This window comes from Wyeomyia smithii, chromosome 2, assembly GCF_029784165.1.
Source record: "Wyeomyia smithii strain HCP4-BCI-WySm-NY-G18 chromosome 2, ASM2978416v1, whole genome shotgun sequence".
NCBI lineage: Eukaryota > Metazoa > Arthropoda > Insecta > Diptera > Culicidae > Wyeomyia > Wyeomyia smithii.
The window spans coordinates 102,174,856-102,195,969 of record NC_073695.1 but is presented as its reverse complement, the minus strand read 5'-3'; the positions used below and the strand labels follow the sequence as shown (position 1 = coordinate 102,195,969).

At 39.1% G+C, this 21,114-nt stretch overlaps 1 protein-coding gene across 6 annotated transcripts in view; it reads right to left on the bottom strand.

Annotated features, from left to right (window-relative positions):
* LOC129724022 (cAMP-specific 3',5'-cyclic phosphodiesterase 4A-like) overlaps positions 1 to 21,114 on the bottom strand; it is a 477,938-nt gene that overhangs the window by 103,471 nt on the left and 353,353 nt on the right. For 5 of the 6 annotated variants that reach the window (XM_055678608.1, XM_055678606.1, XM_055678605.1 and 2 more), the window contains one exon: positions 11,067 to 11,124. In XM_055678608.1, the coding sequence (XP_055534583.1) occupies positions 11,067 to 11,124 (58 nt within the window). Of the gene's footprint in view, positions 1 to 9,863; positions 10,995 to 11,066; positions 11,125 to 11,281; positions 11,301 to 21,114 lie in introns of those variants that run through there. The other variant, XM_055678610.1, reaches the window with a different exon arrangement.

Sequence of the window (21,114 nt, the reverse complement as noted above, 5' to 3'; positions counted from 1 at the left end):
AAGAGGGAAGTGCCCACATTCGAAAATTATTAACTAGAAGGGTCGAGAATCTATTCCTGGAGAAAATTCCACCTTTTAGTGACCTTTTTGCGATGTTTAAGTTGGAACTTAAAAACTCCAAATTGATAAAATTAACCGTTTATATACCTCTCAACATATTTATAGGTACCCGCTTTCTCAATTTATTTGGCTGACTTCCTTCAAATTCAAAACAGAGATATTAGCAAACTAAGAGTAGAAATTAATGGGTGACAACTAAAATTTTGGATTTTTTTACGGCTCTCTTACTCAACAATAAACGCGCTAAGAGAAAAATGGAAGTATGTATACGTAAGATCTCGCTCTCTCCTCGAACTGGCGTCGAAACAAGAAGCCTTGTACAAGCGCATTGTACAGCTCTAACTGAACTGCACAAAAAAATTGGCTAAAAGTACACGTTAAATCATTTTAAAAGCGAGAATCTTCCGGTTTAGCCTGTGTACAATTTCATACAAACCCCAACAAAAATTCGCCGGGGAGGTATCGGAAGATTGGCCAAAGTAATGGACAAGAAATGAATTTATACTTCATGTCACAACCATGGTTAAAACCCAATCGTTTGGCTATCAATTAGGAAATGTATCAGAACGCATGTTTGAAGAAAATTTTGATTTCATTTCTTCAAAAACGATGAATGGTATATATTGAATGGTATATATTTGACCAGATAGAATATCATCACATCACGGCAAAATACATAAACATTCCTGAACAACCATTCGACCCCATTTGTACCCCATATACATACGCAACCCAACTAATCTACCTCAATGTCGTCCAATCGAAGATTTATTTGGGGTTTTAAGCTCCTCACTGTACAAGAAAGAGCTGGATTCGTTTCTTTAAGTCTCGCTAGTCAACGTGGCACGAATGCATGACAACTATATAATAACTGTGATTTATTTGATATTTTGCCAAAAAATTAAACTCTATTTTATTTTATATGCAACTTTTATTTTTTTGGGCATTGATTGTAAAGAACTTTGTCAGTTTGACAGTTGATCAGAGATTTCGTGCGTACTATTATAACGAGCAGCAGCAAGTGCAAACTAACATTCCCGAAATCGCTTCCTCCGTGATCACTAAAAAATATTCACCAGCTGATTTGGATTGATCGAGGGTAACACCTGGGTAGTTTGATATGCTACTCTGATGAGTCGGCTAAAATTTTCTCTGTTTCTATCCCCCAAATTTATAGCCTGGGATGTATTTATTATAAAACAAAAAAGTCAGCTTCCTCAAGATTTCTGATTCACGAAACACGTAATATTTCTCTTCCGGACGTTTTGAACGCGTCGGATCGGTTATCGTGGCGTTAAATGTCCTTTTTCTCGGATTCACATGTTTGGAATGACAACCAACGAAAAGGTGCCAAAATATGCCTGGCAGCAGTAATTCGACATTTGCCAGATGACCAAGTCCAAGTCTGCCGGTACCCGCATAACTGTCCCATACTGATTTTGGTCACTTTTGAGTTATCATCGGGAGTCGACTAAATTGTTATCATATTTTATGTAGAAAAATTGAAATTGATGCTTTTGTATGGAAAAACATGGAAAAAATACCAAGTTGTTTTTGTCCCATATTGAAAGTACCCGCATTACAGTCCCACTACATATTGGTAAAAAACGGCAAACATATAATTTTGCTCCAGATTAGTGTATGTCGGATTATTTTAGGCATAGAAGTATGTCATTTAATTAACTAGACTAATGTTGTTTTTCTGTAGTACAATCTACGTTGCCAATGATACTGCCGGTTGCTGGTTGAATTTATATGTAATGGGACAAAATATGCGAAATGAACCCGCATATTTTGTCCCATTTTGTCTTTTTTCCAAGTTATATAACGTTAAACCAATTCCATCCATGTTTTTTTGTTCTCAACGATAAACTTGTGCTGCCATGAAACTGTTATGGTCATTGGTTCTGGATGTAATTGCTGGAAATCCGAAAATTCACGGATAACAATAAATCGTCGTTTTCTCAACATGTTGTTTTTCATTATGGGACAGTTATCCGGGTACCGGCAGAAGTGCTCTCAGTTGAGCAATTATTGTCGCACTGCAAAGGCGGCACACACACACGTATTGATACGGTATTTACTGATCCGAGTTATAAATACCGCTGACATACATCAAACTGACTGACGTTGGCAACGGTTTTTCCGGCTTAACCAACGTCACGATCAAAAGGTGGCGAACTGCGGAAGCAACCCAGCATTCGGCTCAAAGAGTCACCGTTCGACATTCCTGTCACGTTCCGAAGCACAGTACGCTGCTGGTCTGTAATGGCCGCAAGTCGTCTGCCATTCCTAACGAGCCGGTTGAAGTTCGAACGAATGTCACTATGCACTGAAGATGTTCGGTACGCGATGGTCCATTGTTTATTTGTTCACGCACAAAATTAATCTAATTATACCTATTGTGTATAGACAATGGAAGTGCAATTCATTTTTTTTTTGCAACACCACTATTTACTCGTACCTATCCGGGGAAAAGGGGTAGAGTGGGTCGCTTCACTAAATTGATCTTCCGTGTGATATTGGAAAGTCTTATCACGTTCTGTTTTTCCACTACTGCTTGAAAAAAGATTTTTGTTGTCAACCGATATGGCAGGCATTACTTACAATTTTCAAAGTTGGTCGATAGTTATTATAACGGAAAATACAATTAAACTTAATCGAAAGAAAACAGTCGAGTTGTGTGACAAATTTAGTTTGGTTGAATGGTTCAAAATTTGAATACGATTTGATAAGCGCGTGGTACCTGCATTTCATTGTAGTAACAATAGCGGTTTCATAGTTGCAAAACTAAATCCAATATAACGGAACATTAGTTAGGATTGACCTTGAAACTAACTTTACACAACTAAAAGAAACGACTAATTGTTGAGATAGAAAAACGACGTCTGCATCAGCTAAGCACGCGATGATGCCAGCGGGTAGCAGTTCTAAAACGGTTGAAAAACAAGTTTGCTAATGAGCGTAATCAATGGCCAAAGGCTAGTTTGATTGTTTTCATTACCGCTAATTGCTCTACCGATATGAGTAGCGCAGTGACTGAGAGAGTCGCCGCATGTCAGTATTTCCAAGATGCTGCTAAGGAAACCAACTATTATAACAGATGATTTGTTTTTGAACAAAGACACGAATGGCACCCAATTAATAAATTAAAATAATTACGAAGTTACATTCGAACAGGTTTTTTTCTCTTTATTTTGGTGTGAAAAGATTGATTGCTTAATTACGCAAAACGGCTAGTCTAGTGTCACTTCTTTTCTTGAGTCGCGACATTTCTTGTAAACATATCAAGTTTAAGCAATTCCACATTCATCATAGCTGTGGATTTAACAAATATTAACAATTAAATTGCGTTACTTAGGTATTCAACAAGTGACAGATTACCCGGCAGGTACGCTTTCCTGGTTTCTGCAGATAATCCAAAATAATTTGCTGATTATGCAGTCGGTGAAAACCTGTAATCTGCGCTCGGTTTCACCAAATTCAACACTCTCTCTCTCTCTCTTCCTCCCCCACTTACCTCAGGAGTAATTTAAAATTCAATCACAGTTTACAGACGCAATTAAAATGTCATCAGGTTCCAACTCGTAAATCACGAGACCGGGGATTCTAATTTCGAAAGCTCGAAATTTCACTAGTCTAAACTGGACTGCGAATGTCATTAATTTCTGTCCGATGAATGTGTTTTTATCCGCGTACACTGGTGCAGCGACTGCAGACTTGACATCGGCACTGGGGCGATGATAATTTATCGTACCAATTTCCCTTTGACGAATTTGCAATTTTGCTTGTCGCGTACCAGACGTAACGTTGCATTTCGCAGCATTCTGCTGGATGAAAAGCTAAATTGTAGGATCAGTATATATGACTTGATTCATTGCATGAAACACATTCGAGTCTTTGAAGTGCTTGAAAGGCGACACTTTTGCCATCACATCCTGCCCGGTTCTTATTGTTGAGTGGGTGAGTCGGCTAATGTAACGTCAAATTCCCAGGTAATGGTGCTATGGTAAGCAGCAGCTGCACATTCCCAGCAGGCTTGACGAGCACCGGCTCGTGCTGCTCCCGTTGACATCCCATTGGACTGGACCCTAACATTACGAAGTAGGAGAGCACTATACCGCTCAGTTCTCATTAGCGAATGTATAATTTGACGAAGGGTTTCTATAAATATTCAAAATACCAGTTAAAACATTTTTGGCACGATTCATAAACAGCTTGCACTTAGCGGTGACGGTATAAGAAAATAATTAAAATGAAATTTGACCTATTCATCCATAAGGTATGAGGAGTTCAGCAAACAAAATCTGTCACTATGAGCTACCGAAATTATATCGTCTCAGTTATGCTAAGCTAAAAATATGAATCCCGAACCGTCGTCGTTTGGACGTAGATAAATTGAGATAAAAAATTATTTTATCAACTCACATGAACAGATTTTTTATAAAATCAGTGTCAAATGTAAAGTTTAGTTCGCCTATAAGACCCTATCGATTTGTTTTGCAATCGGACTCTTACTTTGCCTGTTGTGTTTAAAAATGTAAAATCTAGCTATGAAAAGAAACATATTCCGAAAAATACTTAAACTTACTCACTTTTCTCAAAGATGGCTGAACCGATTTCCACAAAATTAGTGTCAGATGAAAGGCCTAGCTGCCTCATGACTATTGAATTTCATTGTAATCGGACTGTAACTTCGTCTGTAATGTATCAAAATGTGAAAATCACGAAACTGCATTATCTCAGAAACTACACAACCCATTTGAACAATATTGATATCAGATGAACGGGCTAGTTAAGGGTTAACTGATGAATTATAATGATTGAACACGTGGTTCCATAGTTTGCCTGCCCTGTAGGTTCCCATTTGATTTGTTCATAATCGGACTCATATTTCGGCCTTTATGTATCTAGTTGTAAAAACAACTAAAATGCACTTTACATCTCAAAGATTACACGACTTATTTGAATATAACTAGTGTCATACGACCGAGTTATCTCCCAAATTCACAATTAACTAGCAATTTGATACGTGGTTCAAAATCTATGGAAAGAAAAGAAATTCAAAGTCTATTTTTAAAACTATACCTGCTTTGATCAAAATTTCATATTTTATACTTCAATTATTACTTCAGAAATAACATCAATATTTTAGAACTTAAAGCGTGAATATACCTTTATTAGATTAAAGTGTTCAAGTAAATCTATTTTAATAAATAATAAATTTGAATGAGAAAGGCTGGGTCAATTTGGGTTTTTATTATTACTGCCACCCTTACGAAAACTAATTGTTTCACCTTTGTGGTACATCAAGTATAAAATGTCAAATAAGTAAATGAACATGAGCATTTTTTTTACTATACCACTATAAATTTATACCACCCTAGACAAAAATAAATGAACTACCCTAATGAAAATCAAGTTCGAAATGCCTGATAAGCATTGAAATAATTTACATGTTGATGGAGCGAGTTGTGACTTATTTCAGAAACAAATTTAAAATTGGGTCCATATTAAACCTTTGGCTGCCCAGAAAACGGCTAAGTCCCATAAGGTCGATTTTTGGCCTAGTTTTTTTCTCGAACTAATACCAGATCTGGACGTTCTATGCATTTTATTTGCATCACAAACAAATCGATTTTGCCAACTACATGTAAATCCTAAGATCATAAGATTTTTGATTCCTCAAACTACAAATTCACACAAACGTCACACGTTGAATTTCTAAAATTTTGAAATCGTAAATTATCAAAATCCAGAAATCTCAAACCTCAATTTTTTGCAATCCTAAGATTCTAAAATCCAAAAATCTCTAAATTAAAAAATCTAGCACTAGTAAAATCCTACACTCGTTCAATCCAAAATTTCTAAGACCACGAAATCATACATTCTTAAACACTGTAATCCAAATATTGTACACTCCCAAAACATTGAGAACCTGCTCTTCCACAATCCTGAAGTTCTTGAATTAAAAAATTCTTAAGCCTTATGTCATATAAACTTAACATATTACAATCATATAGTTCTAAAATTTTGGAAATATTCATTCTCAAAATCCATATGTAAATCTCTTTATTCTGAAATCATAGAACATTGATCTCTGAGAAATCTGCAATGTAACATTTTAAAATCCTAGAATCCGACAATTCTAAAATTCAAAAATCTAGTAATCCTACAATATTTAACCTCGAAATATATTGAAATCCCAAAGCAAATCATTGAATCTAAAATCTCAGGATCCTAAAATCCTAAATTCCTGCAATTGTATAATTCTACATTTTTGAAATCTTAAAGTCCTCTTATCCTATAATCGAAGGCTCTTAAAATCTGTCAATTCTCAAATCTTGGAACCCTAACGTTTTGTAGCCTGAAAGTCTTTTTATTTTAATGTCACATGTTACTAATATCCTCAAATCATAAAATGTTTAAATCCTCAAACTTTTGAAACTAAAATCATAAAATCCTCAAGTCACAATATCCTAGATGCCGAAATCTTAAATTTATATTTGTTGAAATGCTGCTATTGGAATATTAAGCATTCTAGGATTTCAAAATCAAAAGATTTTTTATTTATAGGATAATAAGGTTCAAGAATTTTAAAATTGCAGGATTTGTAGATTTGATTTTTTTAATTTTTTGAAAAATGGATTTTAATAACTAATAAGCTAAGAATTTTCCTTTTATCTAAAAAACCTAAGACTCTGAAATCTTCACCACACATTAGATTTTTCCTAACTTTTTATTTCTACCACCTACAATCTTACAATTTTGATATCTTAAAATTCCGAGATTTATGATCCTGCAGTTCAAAAATTCGCAGATCAACAGAACATACACTCCTAAATTTTTTTTTTCTTATAAAACTGTAAGATTCCAAAACCCCATAAACCTAAAATTCCTTAAGCCTACAATACGTAAAATGTGAAACGTAGGAATTGGAAAATCTTGAACGCCTCAAGAGCAAAAATCGTGAATTTTAATATCAAGAAATCCTAAAATATTAAAAGTTTTCAATCATGTAATTCCTATACGCTAACATCATTTGTTTCTATAATCCTAAGACATCAAAAACTTGAAATTTGCTAATGTCAAAATGCTTCGAATCCTTAAACCTTAACCATGAAAATCATAAAATCCTCAAATCGTAATACCGGCCAAACTCGATTATCCGGAGTATCCAATTTTTTTTGACTCCGGATGATCGAATTCAAATTTACAATCAACGAACTTTAGGTTGCTTGAATGATGCAGTGGTGTAGCCAGAAATTATTGCCATGAAAAAAGGGGAAAGGTCTTGAGAAGCAAAAAAATTAGAGACTGATAGGTTTTGCTCAACTCGGACTTGTGCCAAACATGCCGGAAAGGACAGAAATGGTAACAATTATGTCTAAAGGGATAGTAAAAGTACAGTTTTGAAATAAACATAAAAAACGAACAGCAAGAAAAATACTCCGGATAATCAAGTCCAAAATTCCGGACTACCGAATCCCGGATAATCGAGTCGCAGGATACTCGAGTCCGACCCGTACCCAAAATCTCAACTTGCTGAAATACTAGAACCTGAGATCCTAGAATTTAAAATCTTACATACTTCGATTTTGAATTCTATACTCCCGAAATACTATATTTCTTTAAATCTTGAAATACCTACTAAGATTGATAATCCTAGATTCTTAGGTAAAAAAATCATACACTCTCAAAATCCCAAAATTTCTATTTTCTAAAACTCTAGAGCCCCATTACACAACAATCCGTAAATTTTAACCTTCAAAATTGTAATATCAAGAAATTTTCAAAATAATAAAAGTTCAAAATCCCGTAATTCCTATACGCTAATTCCTATACGCTGTTCGTTTAAGAATGTTAAAATCCTAGAATCATGAACTTTTAAAAATTTAGGAATCCAGAATCCTAAATTACTACAGTCCGAAAATCCTAAAAACCCACAGTTCTCAAATCCTAAAATTTTACAATCCGGAAATGACCAAATCTAGAATTCATAAATCATAAAACCTTATATTGATGAAATAAACAAAAATCTTGAATTATCAAGGAACTTTAAAATTTTAAAATATTTAGCTCTCACGATTTGAAAAGAATACTTATGATATATTTTGGCAATTAGTGAACCAATGAAACTGATTAGATATTAGATTATATTAGAAATAAAATCGTAAAATTTTAATATCTTATGGTAAGGAAGTAAAGGAAGGGTCCTGGTTAGAGACGTAAAAGTAGGTTACTAGGTGGAGTCGCCTCCCCAAGCGTCGGCGATTGGCACAACAATGGCGGAACTATACCGACAGAAAAAGCAAAAAAAAAAACAATATTTCTGTACATAAATCCTAAAATCCTTCAACATTTATATCTTGAATGTTGATATAATAAAATTATCAAGTTTTTAGATTCGTGGAATCCTGCGATATGTTTATCTTAAAACCTTTAAAGTCTTATTTGAGATGCTAAGTCCTTAACCCTCTAGTGCCCAAATTATTTTTTAGACGGACTTCGAAAAAATCACCATGAAGCTTTATAAACATTTTTCAAATTCTTATTGAAGCTTTATAGAGGTTCAACTGAAGACCGTCTAAAGGCGGCACTAGGCACTAGAGGGTTAATCGAATAAGAAATTTAAACGCTCCCAAAACCCTGTAATATTTAGATACCAAAATAAAAACATTCTGATCTCAAAAACCTCAAATTTTTTAGCCAGAAATTTCAAAATTTCAAAATCCCACAATTCAAAAGTACTCGAATCCAAAAATCCTGCACTCTCAGAATCGTGAAAACATTCCTCCGTAAATTTAAATTTTCCCAAAACTCTAGAATCCCTAAATTTTAAAATCTTTATGTCTTAACTTTTAAAAATTTTGAATCTATTGACTTTGATATTAAAAGCCTGAAATTCTAAAATGTTGAGCTTCTGAACTTTTATCCTGCTACAATTTTACAATGGTTAAATTCCTTAATCTCCAAATTTCATAATCCTGAAATTTGAAAATGCTGAAACTAAAACACCTTAAATCGGGGAGCCCTTAATTACTGAAATTCTAAATAAATCATGAAATGACATAATTCAACATACTTAACCCTCTAGTGTCCAAGATAACTTTTAGACGGACTTCGGTAAAATCACTATAAATCTTTACACACATTTTTTAAGAATTTATTGAAGCTTTTTAGAGGTTCAACTGAAGCCCGTCTAAAGGCGGCACTGGGCACTAGAGGGTTGATTCAAAGCGTACTGAAATCCTGCAATACTCAGCTTATACAAATTTGGAAAATCTAAAATCAGTTTGTTTGTTTGGTAACACGGAATAGGGAGAAGTTGATCTATTTTTACAATATTTTCCAAAGAACTGAAATAAATCCGAGAATTCTAGAAAATCCTATGAGATGAATTTGGGTTGAACTGATCACCCATGGAACATAATGTATTTTATTGTAAATATGCTATTACATGATAAATGATTTTTGAACTTAAAAATACGAAAAACCGAGCTTCACGCGATATATTACGGAACATTTGTGTCAAATAATAGTTTCTAAGAAAAGATAATTTATTTAATAACCTTTAATGTCGTTAGATTTAGAATTTATTCAAGAATATTAAGCCTTGATAAACATAGATTTTCATCGAGCCATTTATCACCACCAAATAATTTTAGTATGGTTGCACTACTTGGTTGGGTAAAAATAAAACAAATAGCTACAAGATATACAATCGATTGTTTTGCCAAGAAAAAAATATAAATCAGATAAAAACGGGTTGCGGGCTAGTGCCAAAAAGTAAATTTACGTACCTTTTTCAAAAATAGCTCAGCCTCATTCCAACACCAAATTATGTAATTTACTGAATCTGCGTCACAATTTATTCTATTTTCATATTCAATCCAATAAAACAGAAAACGTGACACGATTATATGTACTACGTCACACGTCACTGATTCATGTTTGCATTTTGCGCGTTCATCTCAGTTTCAATGCGTAGCTAGCCGTCAGTGTTGGCACCGCTTGTGCGCTTTGCTAAGTGAATATCATCCATCACAACGCGGTCAATCATTAAATTGTATGCGAGTGAACTTGTAAAACTATTAAAACCGTTAATATTTTCCTCCACTACCTACATTGCCGCTATCGTAATTTGGGGGTACGCATATTGCTAAGTGATTAATATCGCCGCTTTAAACAAACGCCGTCTAGCGCATTGCGGTAGTCACTTTAGATATCCACCGACCACCAGCCGTCACTACAATTCAGTAGTTTATACGTCATGCTTTGTTTCGAGGATTACGTCGCCCTTTAAACTAAAACGTAAAAGCTTCTTGTGGTCGTTTTTAACACCGTGTAAAGCCAAAACAAAGCCTACCATCCCGACGCGAATCTGAATGTTATGTTTTGCCAAAGCTATTTTCACTTTCGAATATTTTTTGCGTTCACCGTTTTTGCTCGAGGAGACGGTTAAGACTTCTAATGCGTACGATCCATATATTTTTCGGCGATTGTGAAACTAAACACAGAAAAATATGTTTACGAAACACGTGTGACACGAAGGCTAAGGTAAAGAATGACTCCGCACCAATAACAAAATGCTCAGAATATGAACAAGAAACATTTGATGATGTATAAACATGGTTCCCCAAAAGGTAGGTTAGTTCTCAATGGTGGTAATAATGGGGCTCGTGTTGTATACAATGACTTATGAGTGATTGCGGTAGGCAAAAACCCACCGCCTACACACTTAGATTTTACTGACGAGAACTCAACAGCTGATAAATTCAGCGAACTGTTTTACAAGTTTTCGGTAGCATTTTCATGAACTTCGGCAGGCGAGATGTCATTACTTGCTGGTTCACGGTAAATCGATATATTTGCTGAATGTTCGTCGAAATATTTTGCTGATATTTGTTGAAAAGTTTGCCGAGCTCGATCAGCTGTTGGGAAGTTTGCCGAGATGAATTAAGTGTGTAGCTATAACGAATTTCAGATTTGCGTGCACTACTTACATATCAGTCGTTTATAGCTGGAGCTATCCGTGGTTTCCATTGTGGCAACGTCTGGGATCTGTAACAAGCAAAGTAGAACTGAGTCAGACAGTGAAGGTGCTTGTAGTTTGGTTGGAATTAATCGTAGTACGGGGAACGACGCGCGACCGAACGGAAGGGGGAAGTTCATGGGTGATTCAGTGAGTGGTGTATCAACAACTGACGAAATGGCTTACGTTTGTTGATGGGAACCGCCGCGATTGGTGTGAACAGTTTACCGGCAGACAGGAACGCGGCGAACCGAGGCCTACGCGAAATGAGGTGGAGGGATCATAGATACTTATTTAAATATATATATATATTTTAGCCGCGTAGTAAAATATCGCGTTCTCCTGCATACCTACGCTATATTCTGTTGTTTGTTGTCCGTTGCGTCGCACGAGGACTGATATTTATATTGGAATTATGAGTGGTGCTGAAATATCACTAGTTTATGAGCTTTAGAAGCGCGATTAACTTGTTTAATTTGGCGGTTTCTATTTCTTTATATTAAAGAATATAAAAATTGCTATAACCTAGGTTGTCTTACAATTTGTGTGATTTATAAATAATTATTTTTGGTTACGTAATATCACCACATTGTGTGAGTAAGCGTAAAAATTGCAATAGCGTTGATATAATATCGAATATCACTGATTTAGTAAATCACATTTCAGGAAACAGAGTAAAATGCCTGCTGAATTTACCAAATAACAAAAGGAAGCACTGATAGCTCCAAATCATTACTCTCTAATCATCCAACTATAATTATCCTTTTTAACTATAACTCACCTCTTTGTGAATATAATTCAATTAAAAATTGATCGAACGCAATGTGACAAAAACAGGTTGAGAAAATATTCCAAATATACCTTCTAGTGGACTCTCAATGTTAAAAAAATTGAAAAAGTATTATGTGTAAATAGTCTCCACAATAAACTTCTTGCCGAAAGCAAATCGCACAGGAAAGTAGGCAAGGATGATTCCGAGGGCTGAATGTATGTGCCTACGGGCTCAAAGGACAGTTTGACGTAAGCTTACGAATAGTATGAAAAATAGAACGCTAGCATTTTCTACCTTCCAATTTTAATTGGCATTACTATCCAATGAAAGTATACTGGCAGGCAGAGCTGTATGCCACCACGGATCGGCACGTTGTAACTTAGTGTGCGTGGTCACTAACAGTTACCAAAACAGCTTCGGACTAGCAGCGAGAGATTGCCTAGTGGTGGTGATGCTCGGACACTGGGCCGTCCAAATACCCAAATGCACTACCTCACCCATTAACACCGACACCAGTAAGATCCCAATTTTATCAACTGGTAGCAAAGGAAACGGAAATGAGTTGGATTTTGACAATGAACCACGACTCTGGGCATCGAACTTTCTCCGTGAAGTCGTGTGACAACGGCTTGAAATGGCGGGATCTGGTTGTTACTGAGTTACGCTGGTCGGGACGCAATAGTTGCTCATAAGACGCTATGGCGGCCTACCCTAGCCATGACCTCACTGCTTCGGCATAGACTACCATGGGACCATATAGGCGACTACTCCAGTATAGATAAGGACAGCGGCTGGAAGGGGGACATATTTAGCTAAGAATAAATTTAAATAAAAACCAGCGAGGGGCGCGCAGGGACCCCTTCGCGCGTATGTACGTCCAGCGAACTCCGTAAAAAAAGTGGAGTCGGATGCATCGAAATCCGGGAGTGGAAAGGTGGCAAACGGTATCGGTAGACGGTTCCTTGCTAGTCAAGGCCGTCGAAAAGTCGATTGACATGAGGTCGAGAGTGGCTGCGTCGTTCGAACAACTCGATGCGATTATCGAGTTCTTGGCGAGCACCCTCCTACTTCGGGACACCATAGCTGTGGCCAAAACAGAGAACGTGGAACTGGTAACCCGAGCGAAGGTGACGAGAATAAGGCAGTCCCCGCGGGGAACGGCTCCCAAGAATGCTCAAGGGTAGGAGCGTCGACCAAAGCGGAGACTGAGGCAGGTGAGGCTAACCCTTGGGTTACCGTGGTAGAAAAAGGGCGCCAAGAAGACAGTAACCGCCAAGACGGAATGGCGACTTGAAGTACGGAGCAGGGAGGGCGCCCTCATACTCAAGACGGGAGGGTCTAAGTGCTCTGAACTCTTGAAGAAAATGAGAAGCTAAACCAAGCTTAAGGATTTAAAGGCGGATGTCCGGATCATCCGTCGATCTCGCACTGGAAAGATGATTCCTGAATGAATGAAGGCGTTACATATTTACAAGGTGGTAGCCGAGTAGGTTCTAGGGAAAGAGGTGCAAGTTCGGCCATTTACTTCAGAGTTTTAGCTTAAAAACCGAGGGGTGTGACGTTACACTAACCCTCAAGCAGAAGTGCGGGGTGGAAGCGGTCATTGAATCTATCGGGTCCAGCAAACCAAACATAAGGTTGGCTGGTCAGTGTGCCCCTCGGGCATATTCCAGGAAACAGACAGGTCCAGGCATAGCGGTGGTACAGGCTATAAAGCGAAATACTGCGGGAAGCCTCCCAAATGCCTGGTATGTCCCGGAAACCAATACATTATAATGGGAGCTCCGCAGTGTCCAGTCGGTGAACCGGCTACTAAACTACGGGCGTAACGGTGACACAAACAAACCTGAACCACTGCTACTCGGCTCAGCAGCCTCTAGGTCGTTGTCGGACATCGCCATCGTATTGTACCTCTGCCGCATCTCTTCCGGAAACTATAACTGAGTCGCGAATAAGTCCAGTATGGCGGCCATACGAACAAAGAGCAGGTTGTGTCAACCTCAAACGAAGAATACACGGTTGTCATTACCAATGTGAATGGAGTGTTCTACTACAGTTGTTACGCTTCGCCACGTTGGTCTATCGAAAAGGTATCGAAAGGCTTTGGTGGTGGCTGGTGACTTCAACGTTTGGACTGTTGAGTGGGGAAGTCACTGTACGAACCAGAGGAGTCAGATCTTTTGGAAGTTGTGGCAAAGCTCTACCTAGATCTGGTTAACGTTGGAAACAAAAGTACACTCAGCAGCAATGGTGCGGAGTCGATCATCGACATGACGTTCTCCTGCTCAGGACTGGCCACGATGGCTACACCAATATCGATCATCGATCGGTATAGATCCTCGGGCTGTTCCAGGTAGTCATGTAGAAGTGCTTGGATGACTGCTTCTTCCCGAAGAGGAGGAAGCGAGAGAAACTAGTCGCATTACCGAAGACTGGGAAACTGCCAGGGGGCCTATCGGCATATAGATCTATCTGTCTGCCGGACACTGCTGGCAAGGTGCTTTCTATCAACAGACTGGTGAAGTACACCCAGTCTGGCAAGTAAATAATTCTGCCTTTCGTGCCCTTCGAAATTCTGCCTTTCATATTTCCGCCTTTTAAAATATTCTGCCTTGTGTGTACGGTCATAGAATTCTGCCTTTCATGATTCTGCCTTTCGTGATTCTGCCTTCTGTTGCGAACTCGTATTGCTGCCTTACCAAAGTAATGCTACCTTATAAATTGCATGAACCTTTTGGAGATTATTTCCCATCAAATCTTGTGACACGTGCAGATGTTCCATAACAATGTTCAAGTCCTCACACCATCCTAGAGTTCAGAACCTTGAAGTTCGGCACACTAAACGGATTGTGGAAGTCATATACTAAAAAACTGAAATGTGTTTGTAGAATTCAAAAAAAAAAATGCTGGAACGATAACACTGGTCAACACAGGTGCACTTTAAAAGCTCAAAGCGGAAAAAAATGAAAGATTATAGCTATCCAACCATTCCTGTGAACTTTGGTGTCCCTAGCCATTACCGTTTTTCAGGGACTTAAATGAGTTTCCTCGTAAACATACTGTTAAAGCGTCGAACCCGGCCAGCAATTTCTATACGGCACTCTCACGTAAGTTGACGCGTTTTGGTAGTGTGGAAACCTTTCTAGATCCCACTGTCTGACAGTGATATAATGAAAAAAGAAAGACAGTTGCAATAATCTTTCATTTCTTCAACTATCTTAGTTTGTTAGCTCTGCCGACCTTCCAAAGACCCTTTACAGAATGACTGAGTACTTGCAGTACATTCCGGAGTAATTTTCCATTCTGTAAGGTGGGGCAAAATAATATTGGAATCTTAGAGATTTTATTTTATTTATTATATATATTAAAAAAATTGATCCGTATTTAATAGCATGTTACATTTATTGACAAGAGGAGTGCCAAATAGTGAAATAAATAAATCTTACCATGAATACGTATATAACCTATGTACGTACCAAAATATTTCCTAAAATTCGATGACAAATTGTAAACTTGTAATAAATAATGTGTCAGTCGATCGCCGCCGCAAATGCAACACTGAAAAAATGAAACTAAAAATATTAATGATGAATTAAAAAATATTAGCAAAAAAGAAAAAAAGACATTTATTTGCAATGCATTTGCTCCATTAACGGTGGAAACAGCAGCACTGCCTGTCCACTCGGACCTGCACACAAGCTTTCATGCAAGCTTCCATGTGAGAAGCAAATGACACTCCTTTGATTGTCACTTTCTATGTATGAAGTACAATTTTGGAAGTAACTAAAAGATCACTTTTAAACTACCTCCCGCGTCATTCGTTGTTTTGCTTTCGTCTCGATTAGACGCAAATTGTTTATCTCCGTGTGATTCGCAAAATAACAATACACGAGTTATCGTACGGGTGTTTTTTTTTCGATCATTTCTTGTGCTGTGCGATAACAATAGTCTGCAATATACCGGCAGAAACATCTTATGCACACTGGTAGGGGCAGGCTACCCCGCCAGTGATCTGATACGCAGCTGATATATCAGCAAGAACAATTCTCCCGCACCGCTGTTACCTCGCTAGCAGCACGGACCACCATACGATCGAGCAAGTGGAAGTCAACTACAAGTGGCATCTACAAGGTCGCGTGTAAGATACGGCCACTGTGTCACAACACGAAGCTGGATCGTCATTGTTTGTTCTGCGGAGACACTCGATTGATCCAACTATCAGCCGTGAGGTCGTGACTTAGACGTTCGGTGAAATATTCACTTTAGATTTTTTATCATTATTATTAATATATTACTATCAATATTATTATTATTAATACTATTATTATTGTTATTATTATTATAATAATAATTATTATTATTATTAATATTATTACTATTGTTATTAGTATTAGTATTACTGTCTTTTTTTTTTATTTTGATCCATTGTAGTTTGAAAAATTGTTTTTAAAATTTAATATCAACTACTTGTTCCCCCTCCCCCACATTTGAATATTTTTCGTTTGTGTGCGGTAGAGCGTAACGCACCCGCAAAATGGACGACATGCAGGTGCAACTTTTCCTGGATGTGGAAACAAATGGGGAAGAAATTGAAATTTCCCCCAGCAGTTCTCCCTTACCTTCCCCTGTACCACCCCCGCTACCTAGCCCCGTACCAAGGGTACCGGAAATACGGGTAAAAGCTTACCCAGATGCCGCTAGCGGTCCCTACGTTGTTTACTTCCGGCCCATAAAAAAACCTTTGAATATAATTCAAATAGGCAAAGACCTGGCAAAACAGTTTTCGGCCGTAACCGAGATTACGAAGGTGAGGCCGAACAAACTGCGAGTTGTCGTGAGTAGCTTGAAGCAAGCAAACGAAATTGCTAGCTACGAGCTCTTTACAAGGGAGTACCGTGTGTACATCCCTGCCAAGGACGTGAAGATCGACGGTGTGGTTACCGAAGGAAGCCTCACGGTCGATGACATTTTGCGTCACGGGGTTGGCTGCTTCAGTATCCATCGAAGAAGGGAAGAAGAAATTCCTCCCTTCGGACTCCTTCCGTGTAACATTCGCCGGATCCGCACTGCCGAACTACATCTCTTTGGACAGGGTTCGTCTGCCTGTACGCCTGTTCGTACCGCGGGTCATGCATTGCCAAAACTGCAAGCAGTTAGGTCATACAGCCACCTACTGCTGCAACAAGGCACGCTGCAGCAAGTGCGGAGGCAATCATGCTGAGACCGCTTGCAGTGAGGATACTGAAAAGTGTCTTTACTGCGAGGGAACTCGGCATGACCTTTCGGCGTGTCCCGCGTACAAACAGCGCGAGGAAAAAATCAAGCGTTCCCTTAAGGAACGATCAAGGCGCTCTTTTGCAGAAATGCTTAAGAGGGCTGAGCCACCCTCGACAGGAAACATCTTTTCCTTTTTGCCAACCGATGAGGGTACATCTGACGATCCCGTCGAAGGGTATTCTTATGCCTTGCCAGATGGATCTAGGAAGAGAAGAATGCTCAACTCTCCTAATCTTTCTCGCAAAGGTCGTAAGATAACCCCTAGCGGAATGACCAATAAGACAACACAAAAAGGAAGCGGTGAAGAAAAACCGAAGCAAGTACCACCCGGTTTTAATTTCAAATCAAACCAGGAGTACCCACCGCTTCCTGGGGCACCAAAAACCCCTCGTGCACCCATTTCTCGATCAGAAAACATAAAAGAAACAGGGTTCATAAAATTCTCTGATATTGTGGACTGGATATTTAAAACTTTCAACATGCCAGATCCCTTTCAAAACATTCTTCTTGCCCTTCTCCCTACAGTGAAAACCTTTTTGAAGCAACTCACAGCAACTTGGCCCCTCATTTCAGCTATCGTATCTTTCGATGACTAATACGTCGAAAGAGGTTAGGTATTTTGTCACTCTGTTACAGTGGAACTGCAGAAGTATCATCTCCAAATTCGATTTATTTTCACATTTGATAAACACATACAATTGTGATGCGTTCGCACTCTGTGAAACTTTTTTCAATTCAAATGACCAACTTAATTTCCACGATTTCAACATCATTCGTCGAGATCGAGACTCACACGGTGGAGGGGCACTTTTAGGGATCAAAAAGTGCTATTCTTTTTTCAGAATCGACCTCCCCTCGATCTCGAATATTGAAGTTGTTGCCATTCAAACGAATATGAATGGAAAAGACCTTTGCCTTGTTTCGTTATATATTCCCCCATCCGCGCGGATTGAACAGAAGCAACTCCTTGATATAGCAGAATTGCTTCCCGCACCTTTTTTGATTTTGGGAGATTTTAACTCTCACTGTTCGCTATGGGGGTCGCTGTACGACGACAACCGATCTTCTTTAATTTGTAACTTGATCGACGACTTCAATATGACACTTTTGAATACTGGGGAAGCGACACGTGTACCTAATCCTCCAGCACGTGAAAGCGTGCTTGACCTATCCCTCTGCTCGACATCACTTGCGTTAGATTGCCAGTGGAAAGTAATCAACGATCCCCACGGTAGTGATCATCTTCCAATCGTTATATCAATCGCTAATGGTTCAACTCCCCCGAACCCAATCAATATTTCCTACGACCTTACACGTAATATTGATTGGAAGCGTTATGAGTCTATTACAGCGGAATCTATCGAGACTCACGAGGAACTTCCTCCGGAGGAAGAATACGCGTTCTAAGCTGGCTTGATAATCGATGCCGCGACTCAAGCTCAGACGAAACCGATACCCGGGGTAACGATTAGACAGCGCCCTCCCAACAAATGGTGGGAAAAAGAGTGCTCTGAGCTGTACGCGCGAAGGTCCGCGGCGTATAAGGACTACCGGGAGTACGGCACTGTCAACCTGCTTCGAAAGTACGAGGCACTGGGCAGGCAGATGAAGAGCTTAGTAAAGGCGAAAAAACGCGGGTACTGGCGGCGGTTCGTAAACGCGTTGTCGAGGGAAGCAGCGATGAGCACTCTTTGGGATACCGCCAGGCGCATGCGGAACCGTGACGTTTCGAATGAGAGTGAGGAGTATTCAGATCGCTGGATACTCGATTTTGCCAAAAAGGTCTGTCCGGACTCTGTACCGGAACAGAAAACCTTTCGCGACGCGTTTTTAGTAACTACGGAAGAGCCCCCATTTTCGATGTTGGAATTTTCAATGGCTCTCCTGTCGTGCAACAATAAGGCTCCAGGGTTAGATAGAATAAAATTCAACCTGTTGAAGAATCTACCCGACTCTGCAAAAAGACGCTTGTTGAATTTGTTCAACAAGTTTCTTGAGCTAAATATTGTTCCGCATGACTGAAGGGAGGTAAAAGTCATTGCTATTCGGAAACCCGGGAAACCTGCCTCTGATCACAATTCATATGGGCCGATTGTGATGCTCTCTTGCCTCCGGAAATTAATGGAGAAAATGATCCTCTTACGGTTAGACGAATGGGTCGAAACAAACGGTTTACTTTCAGATACTCAATTTGGCTTTCGCCGGGGCAAAGGGACGAACGATTGCCTAGCGTTGCTTTCTACTGAATTTCAACTCGCATTTGCTCGAAAAGAGCAAATGGCTTCTGCGTTCTTGGATATTAAGGGGGCTTTTGACTCTGTCTCTGTAGAAGTTTTAAGCGCGAAACTTCATTCGCAGGGACTTTCACCAAATTTGAATAACTTTTTGCTCAATTTGTTGTCAGAAAAGCATATGTATTTCTCACATGGCGATTCGACAACTTCCCGAATTAGTTACATGGGCCTTCCCCAGGGCTCATGTTTAAGCCCTCTCTTATATAATTTTTACGTCAATGACATCGATAAATGTCTTGCAAATTCATGCACGCTACGGCAACTTGCAGACGATAGCGTTGTATCCATTACTGGAAGCGAGGCTAACGATCTGCAAGGACCATTGCAAGATACCTTGAACAATTTGTCTGAATGGGCTCTTTAGCTGGGTATCGAATTCTCTCCGGAGAAAACTGAGCTGGTCGTTTTTTCTAGGAAGCATAACCCAGCTCAGCTGCTGCTCCTACTAACGGGTAAAACAATCACTCAAGTTTTAGTCGCTAAAAATCTCGGGGTCTGGTTCGACTCTAAATGCACCTGGGCTTGCCATATTAGGTATCTGACACGAAAATGCCAACAGAGGAATAATTTTCTTCGTACGATTACCGGAACCTGGTGGGGAGCCCACTCAGGAGACCTTCTAAGGCTTTACCAAACAACGATATTATCTGTAATTGAGTACGGGTGTTTCTGCTTCCGCTCCGCAGCAAACACACATTTGATCAAACTGGAACGAATACAATATCGTTGTTTGCGTATTGCCTTAGCTTGCATGCAGTCGACCCATACGATGAGTCTTGAAGTGCTAGCGGGTATTCTTCCGTTGAAACATCGTTTTTGGAATCTCTCTTACCGGTTGCTAATTCGATGCACAGTTATGAACCCATTAGTAATTGAAAATTTCGAGAGGTTGGTCGACCTTCAATCTCCAGATTTATGACTTTATATTTTGACTATATGGCTCAAGATATTAATCCTTCTTCATACGATTCCTCCAATGTTGCACTTTTAGATACTTCTAATAATGCTATATTCTTCGACACCACCATGAAACAAGACATTTCTGGTATCCCGGATCAATTGCGACCCCAAGAGATCCCTAAAAATTTTTCCAATAAGTTTAAAGATGTTAGTTATGATAAAAGGTTTTACACTGACGGATCAAATCTAGATGAGTCCACTGGCTTCGGTGTTTTCCACGAAAATTTTACCGCCTCCTACAAACTCGATGCTCCTGCTTCCGTGTACGTCGCAGAACTTGCTGCCATTCAGTACTCTCTTGGGATCATCGAAACCCTGCCCATAGACCACTACTTCATCTTCACAGACAGTCTCAGTGCCATTGAGGCTCTGCGATCGATGTGAAGCACACCCCGTATTTCCTGGGGAAAATACGGCGGTTTTTAAGTGCTTTAACAGATACAAATTACCGGGTTACCTTAGCGTGGGTCCCTTCTCATTGTTCCATTCCGGGCAATGAAAAGGCTGACGCTTTAGCTAAGGTGGGTACTATTGATGGCGATATTTATGTAAGACCAATTGCTTATGATGAATTTTATAGCATTTTGCGTCAGAGAACACTCAACAGTTGGCAATCATTATGGAACTCAGATGAACTGGGACGGTGGCTCCATTCCATTTTTCCTAAGGTATCGACGAAAGCATGGTTCAAGGGGTTGGATGTAGGTCGGGACTTC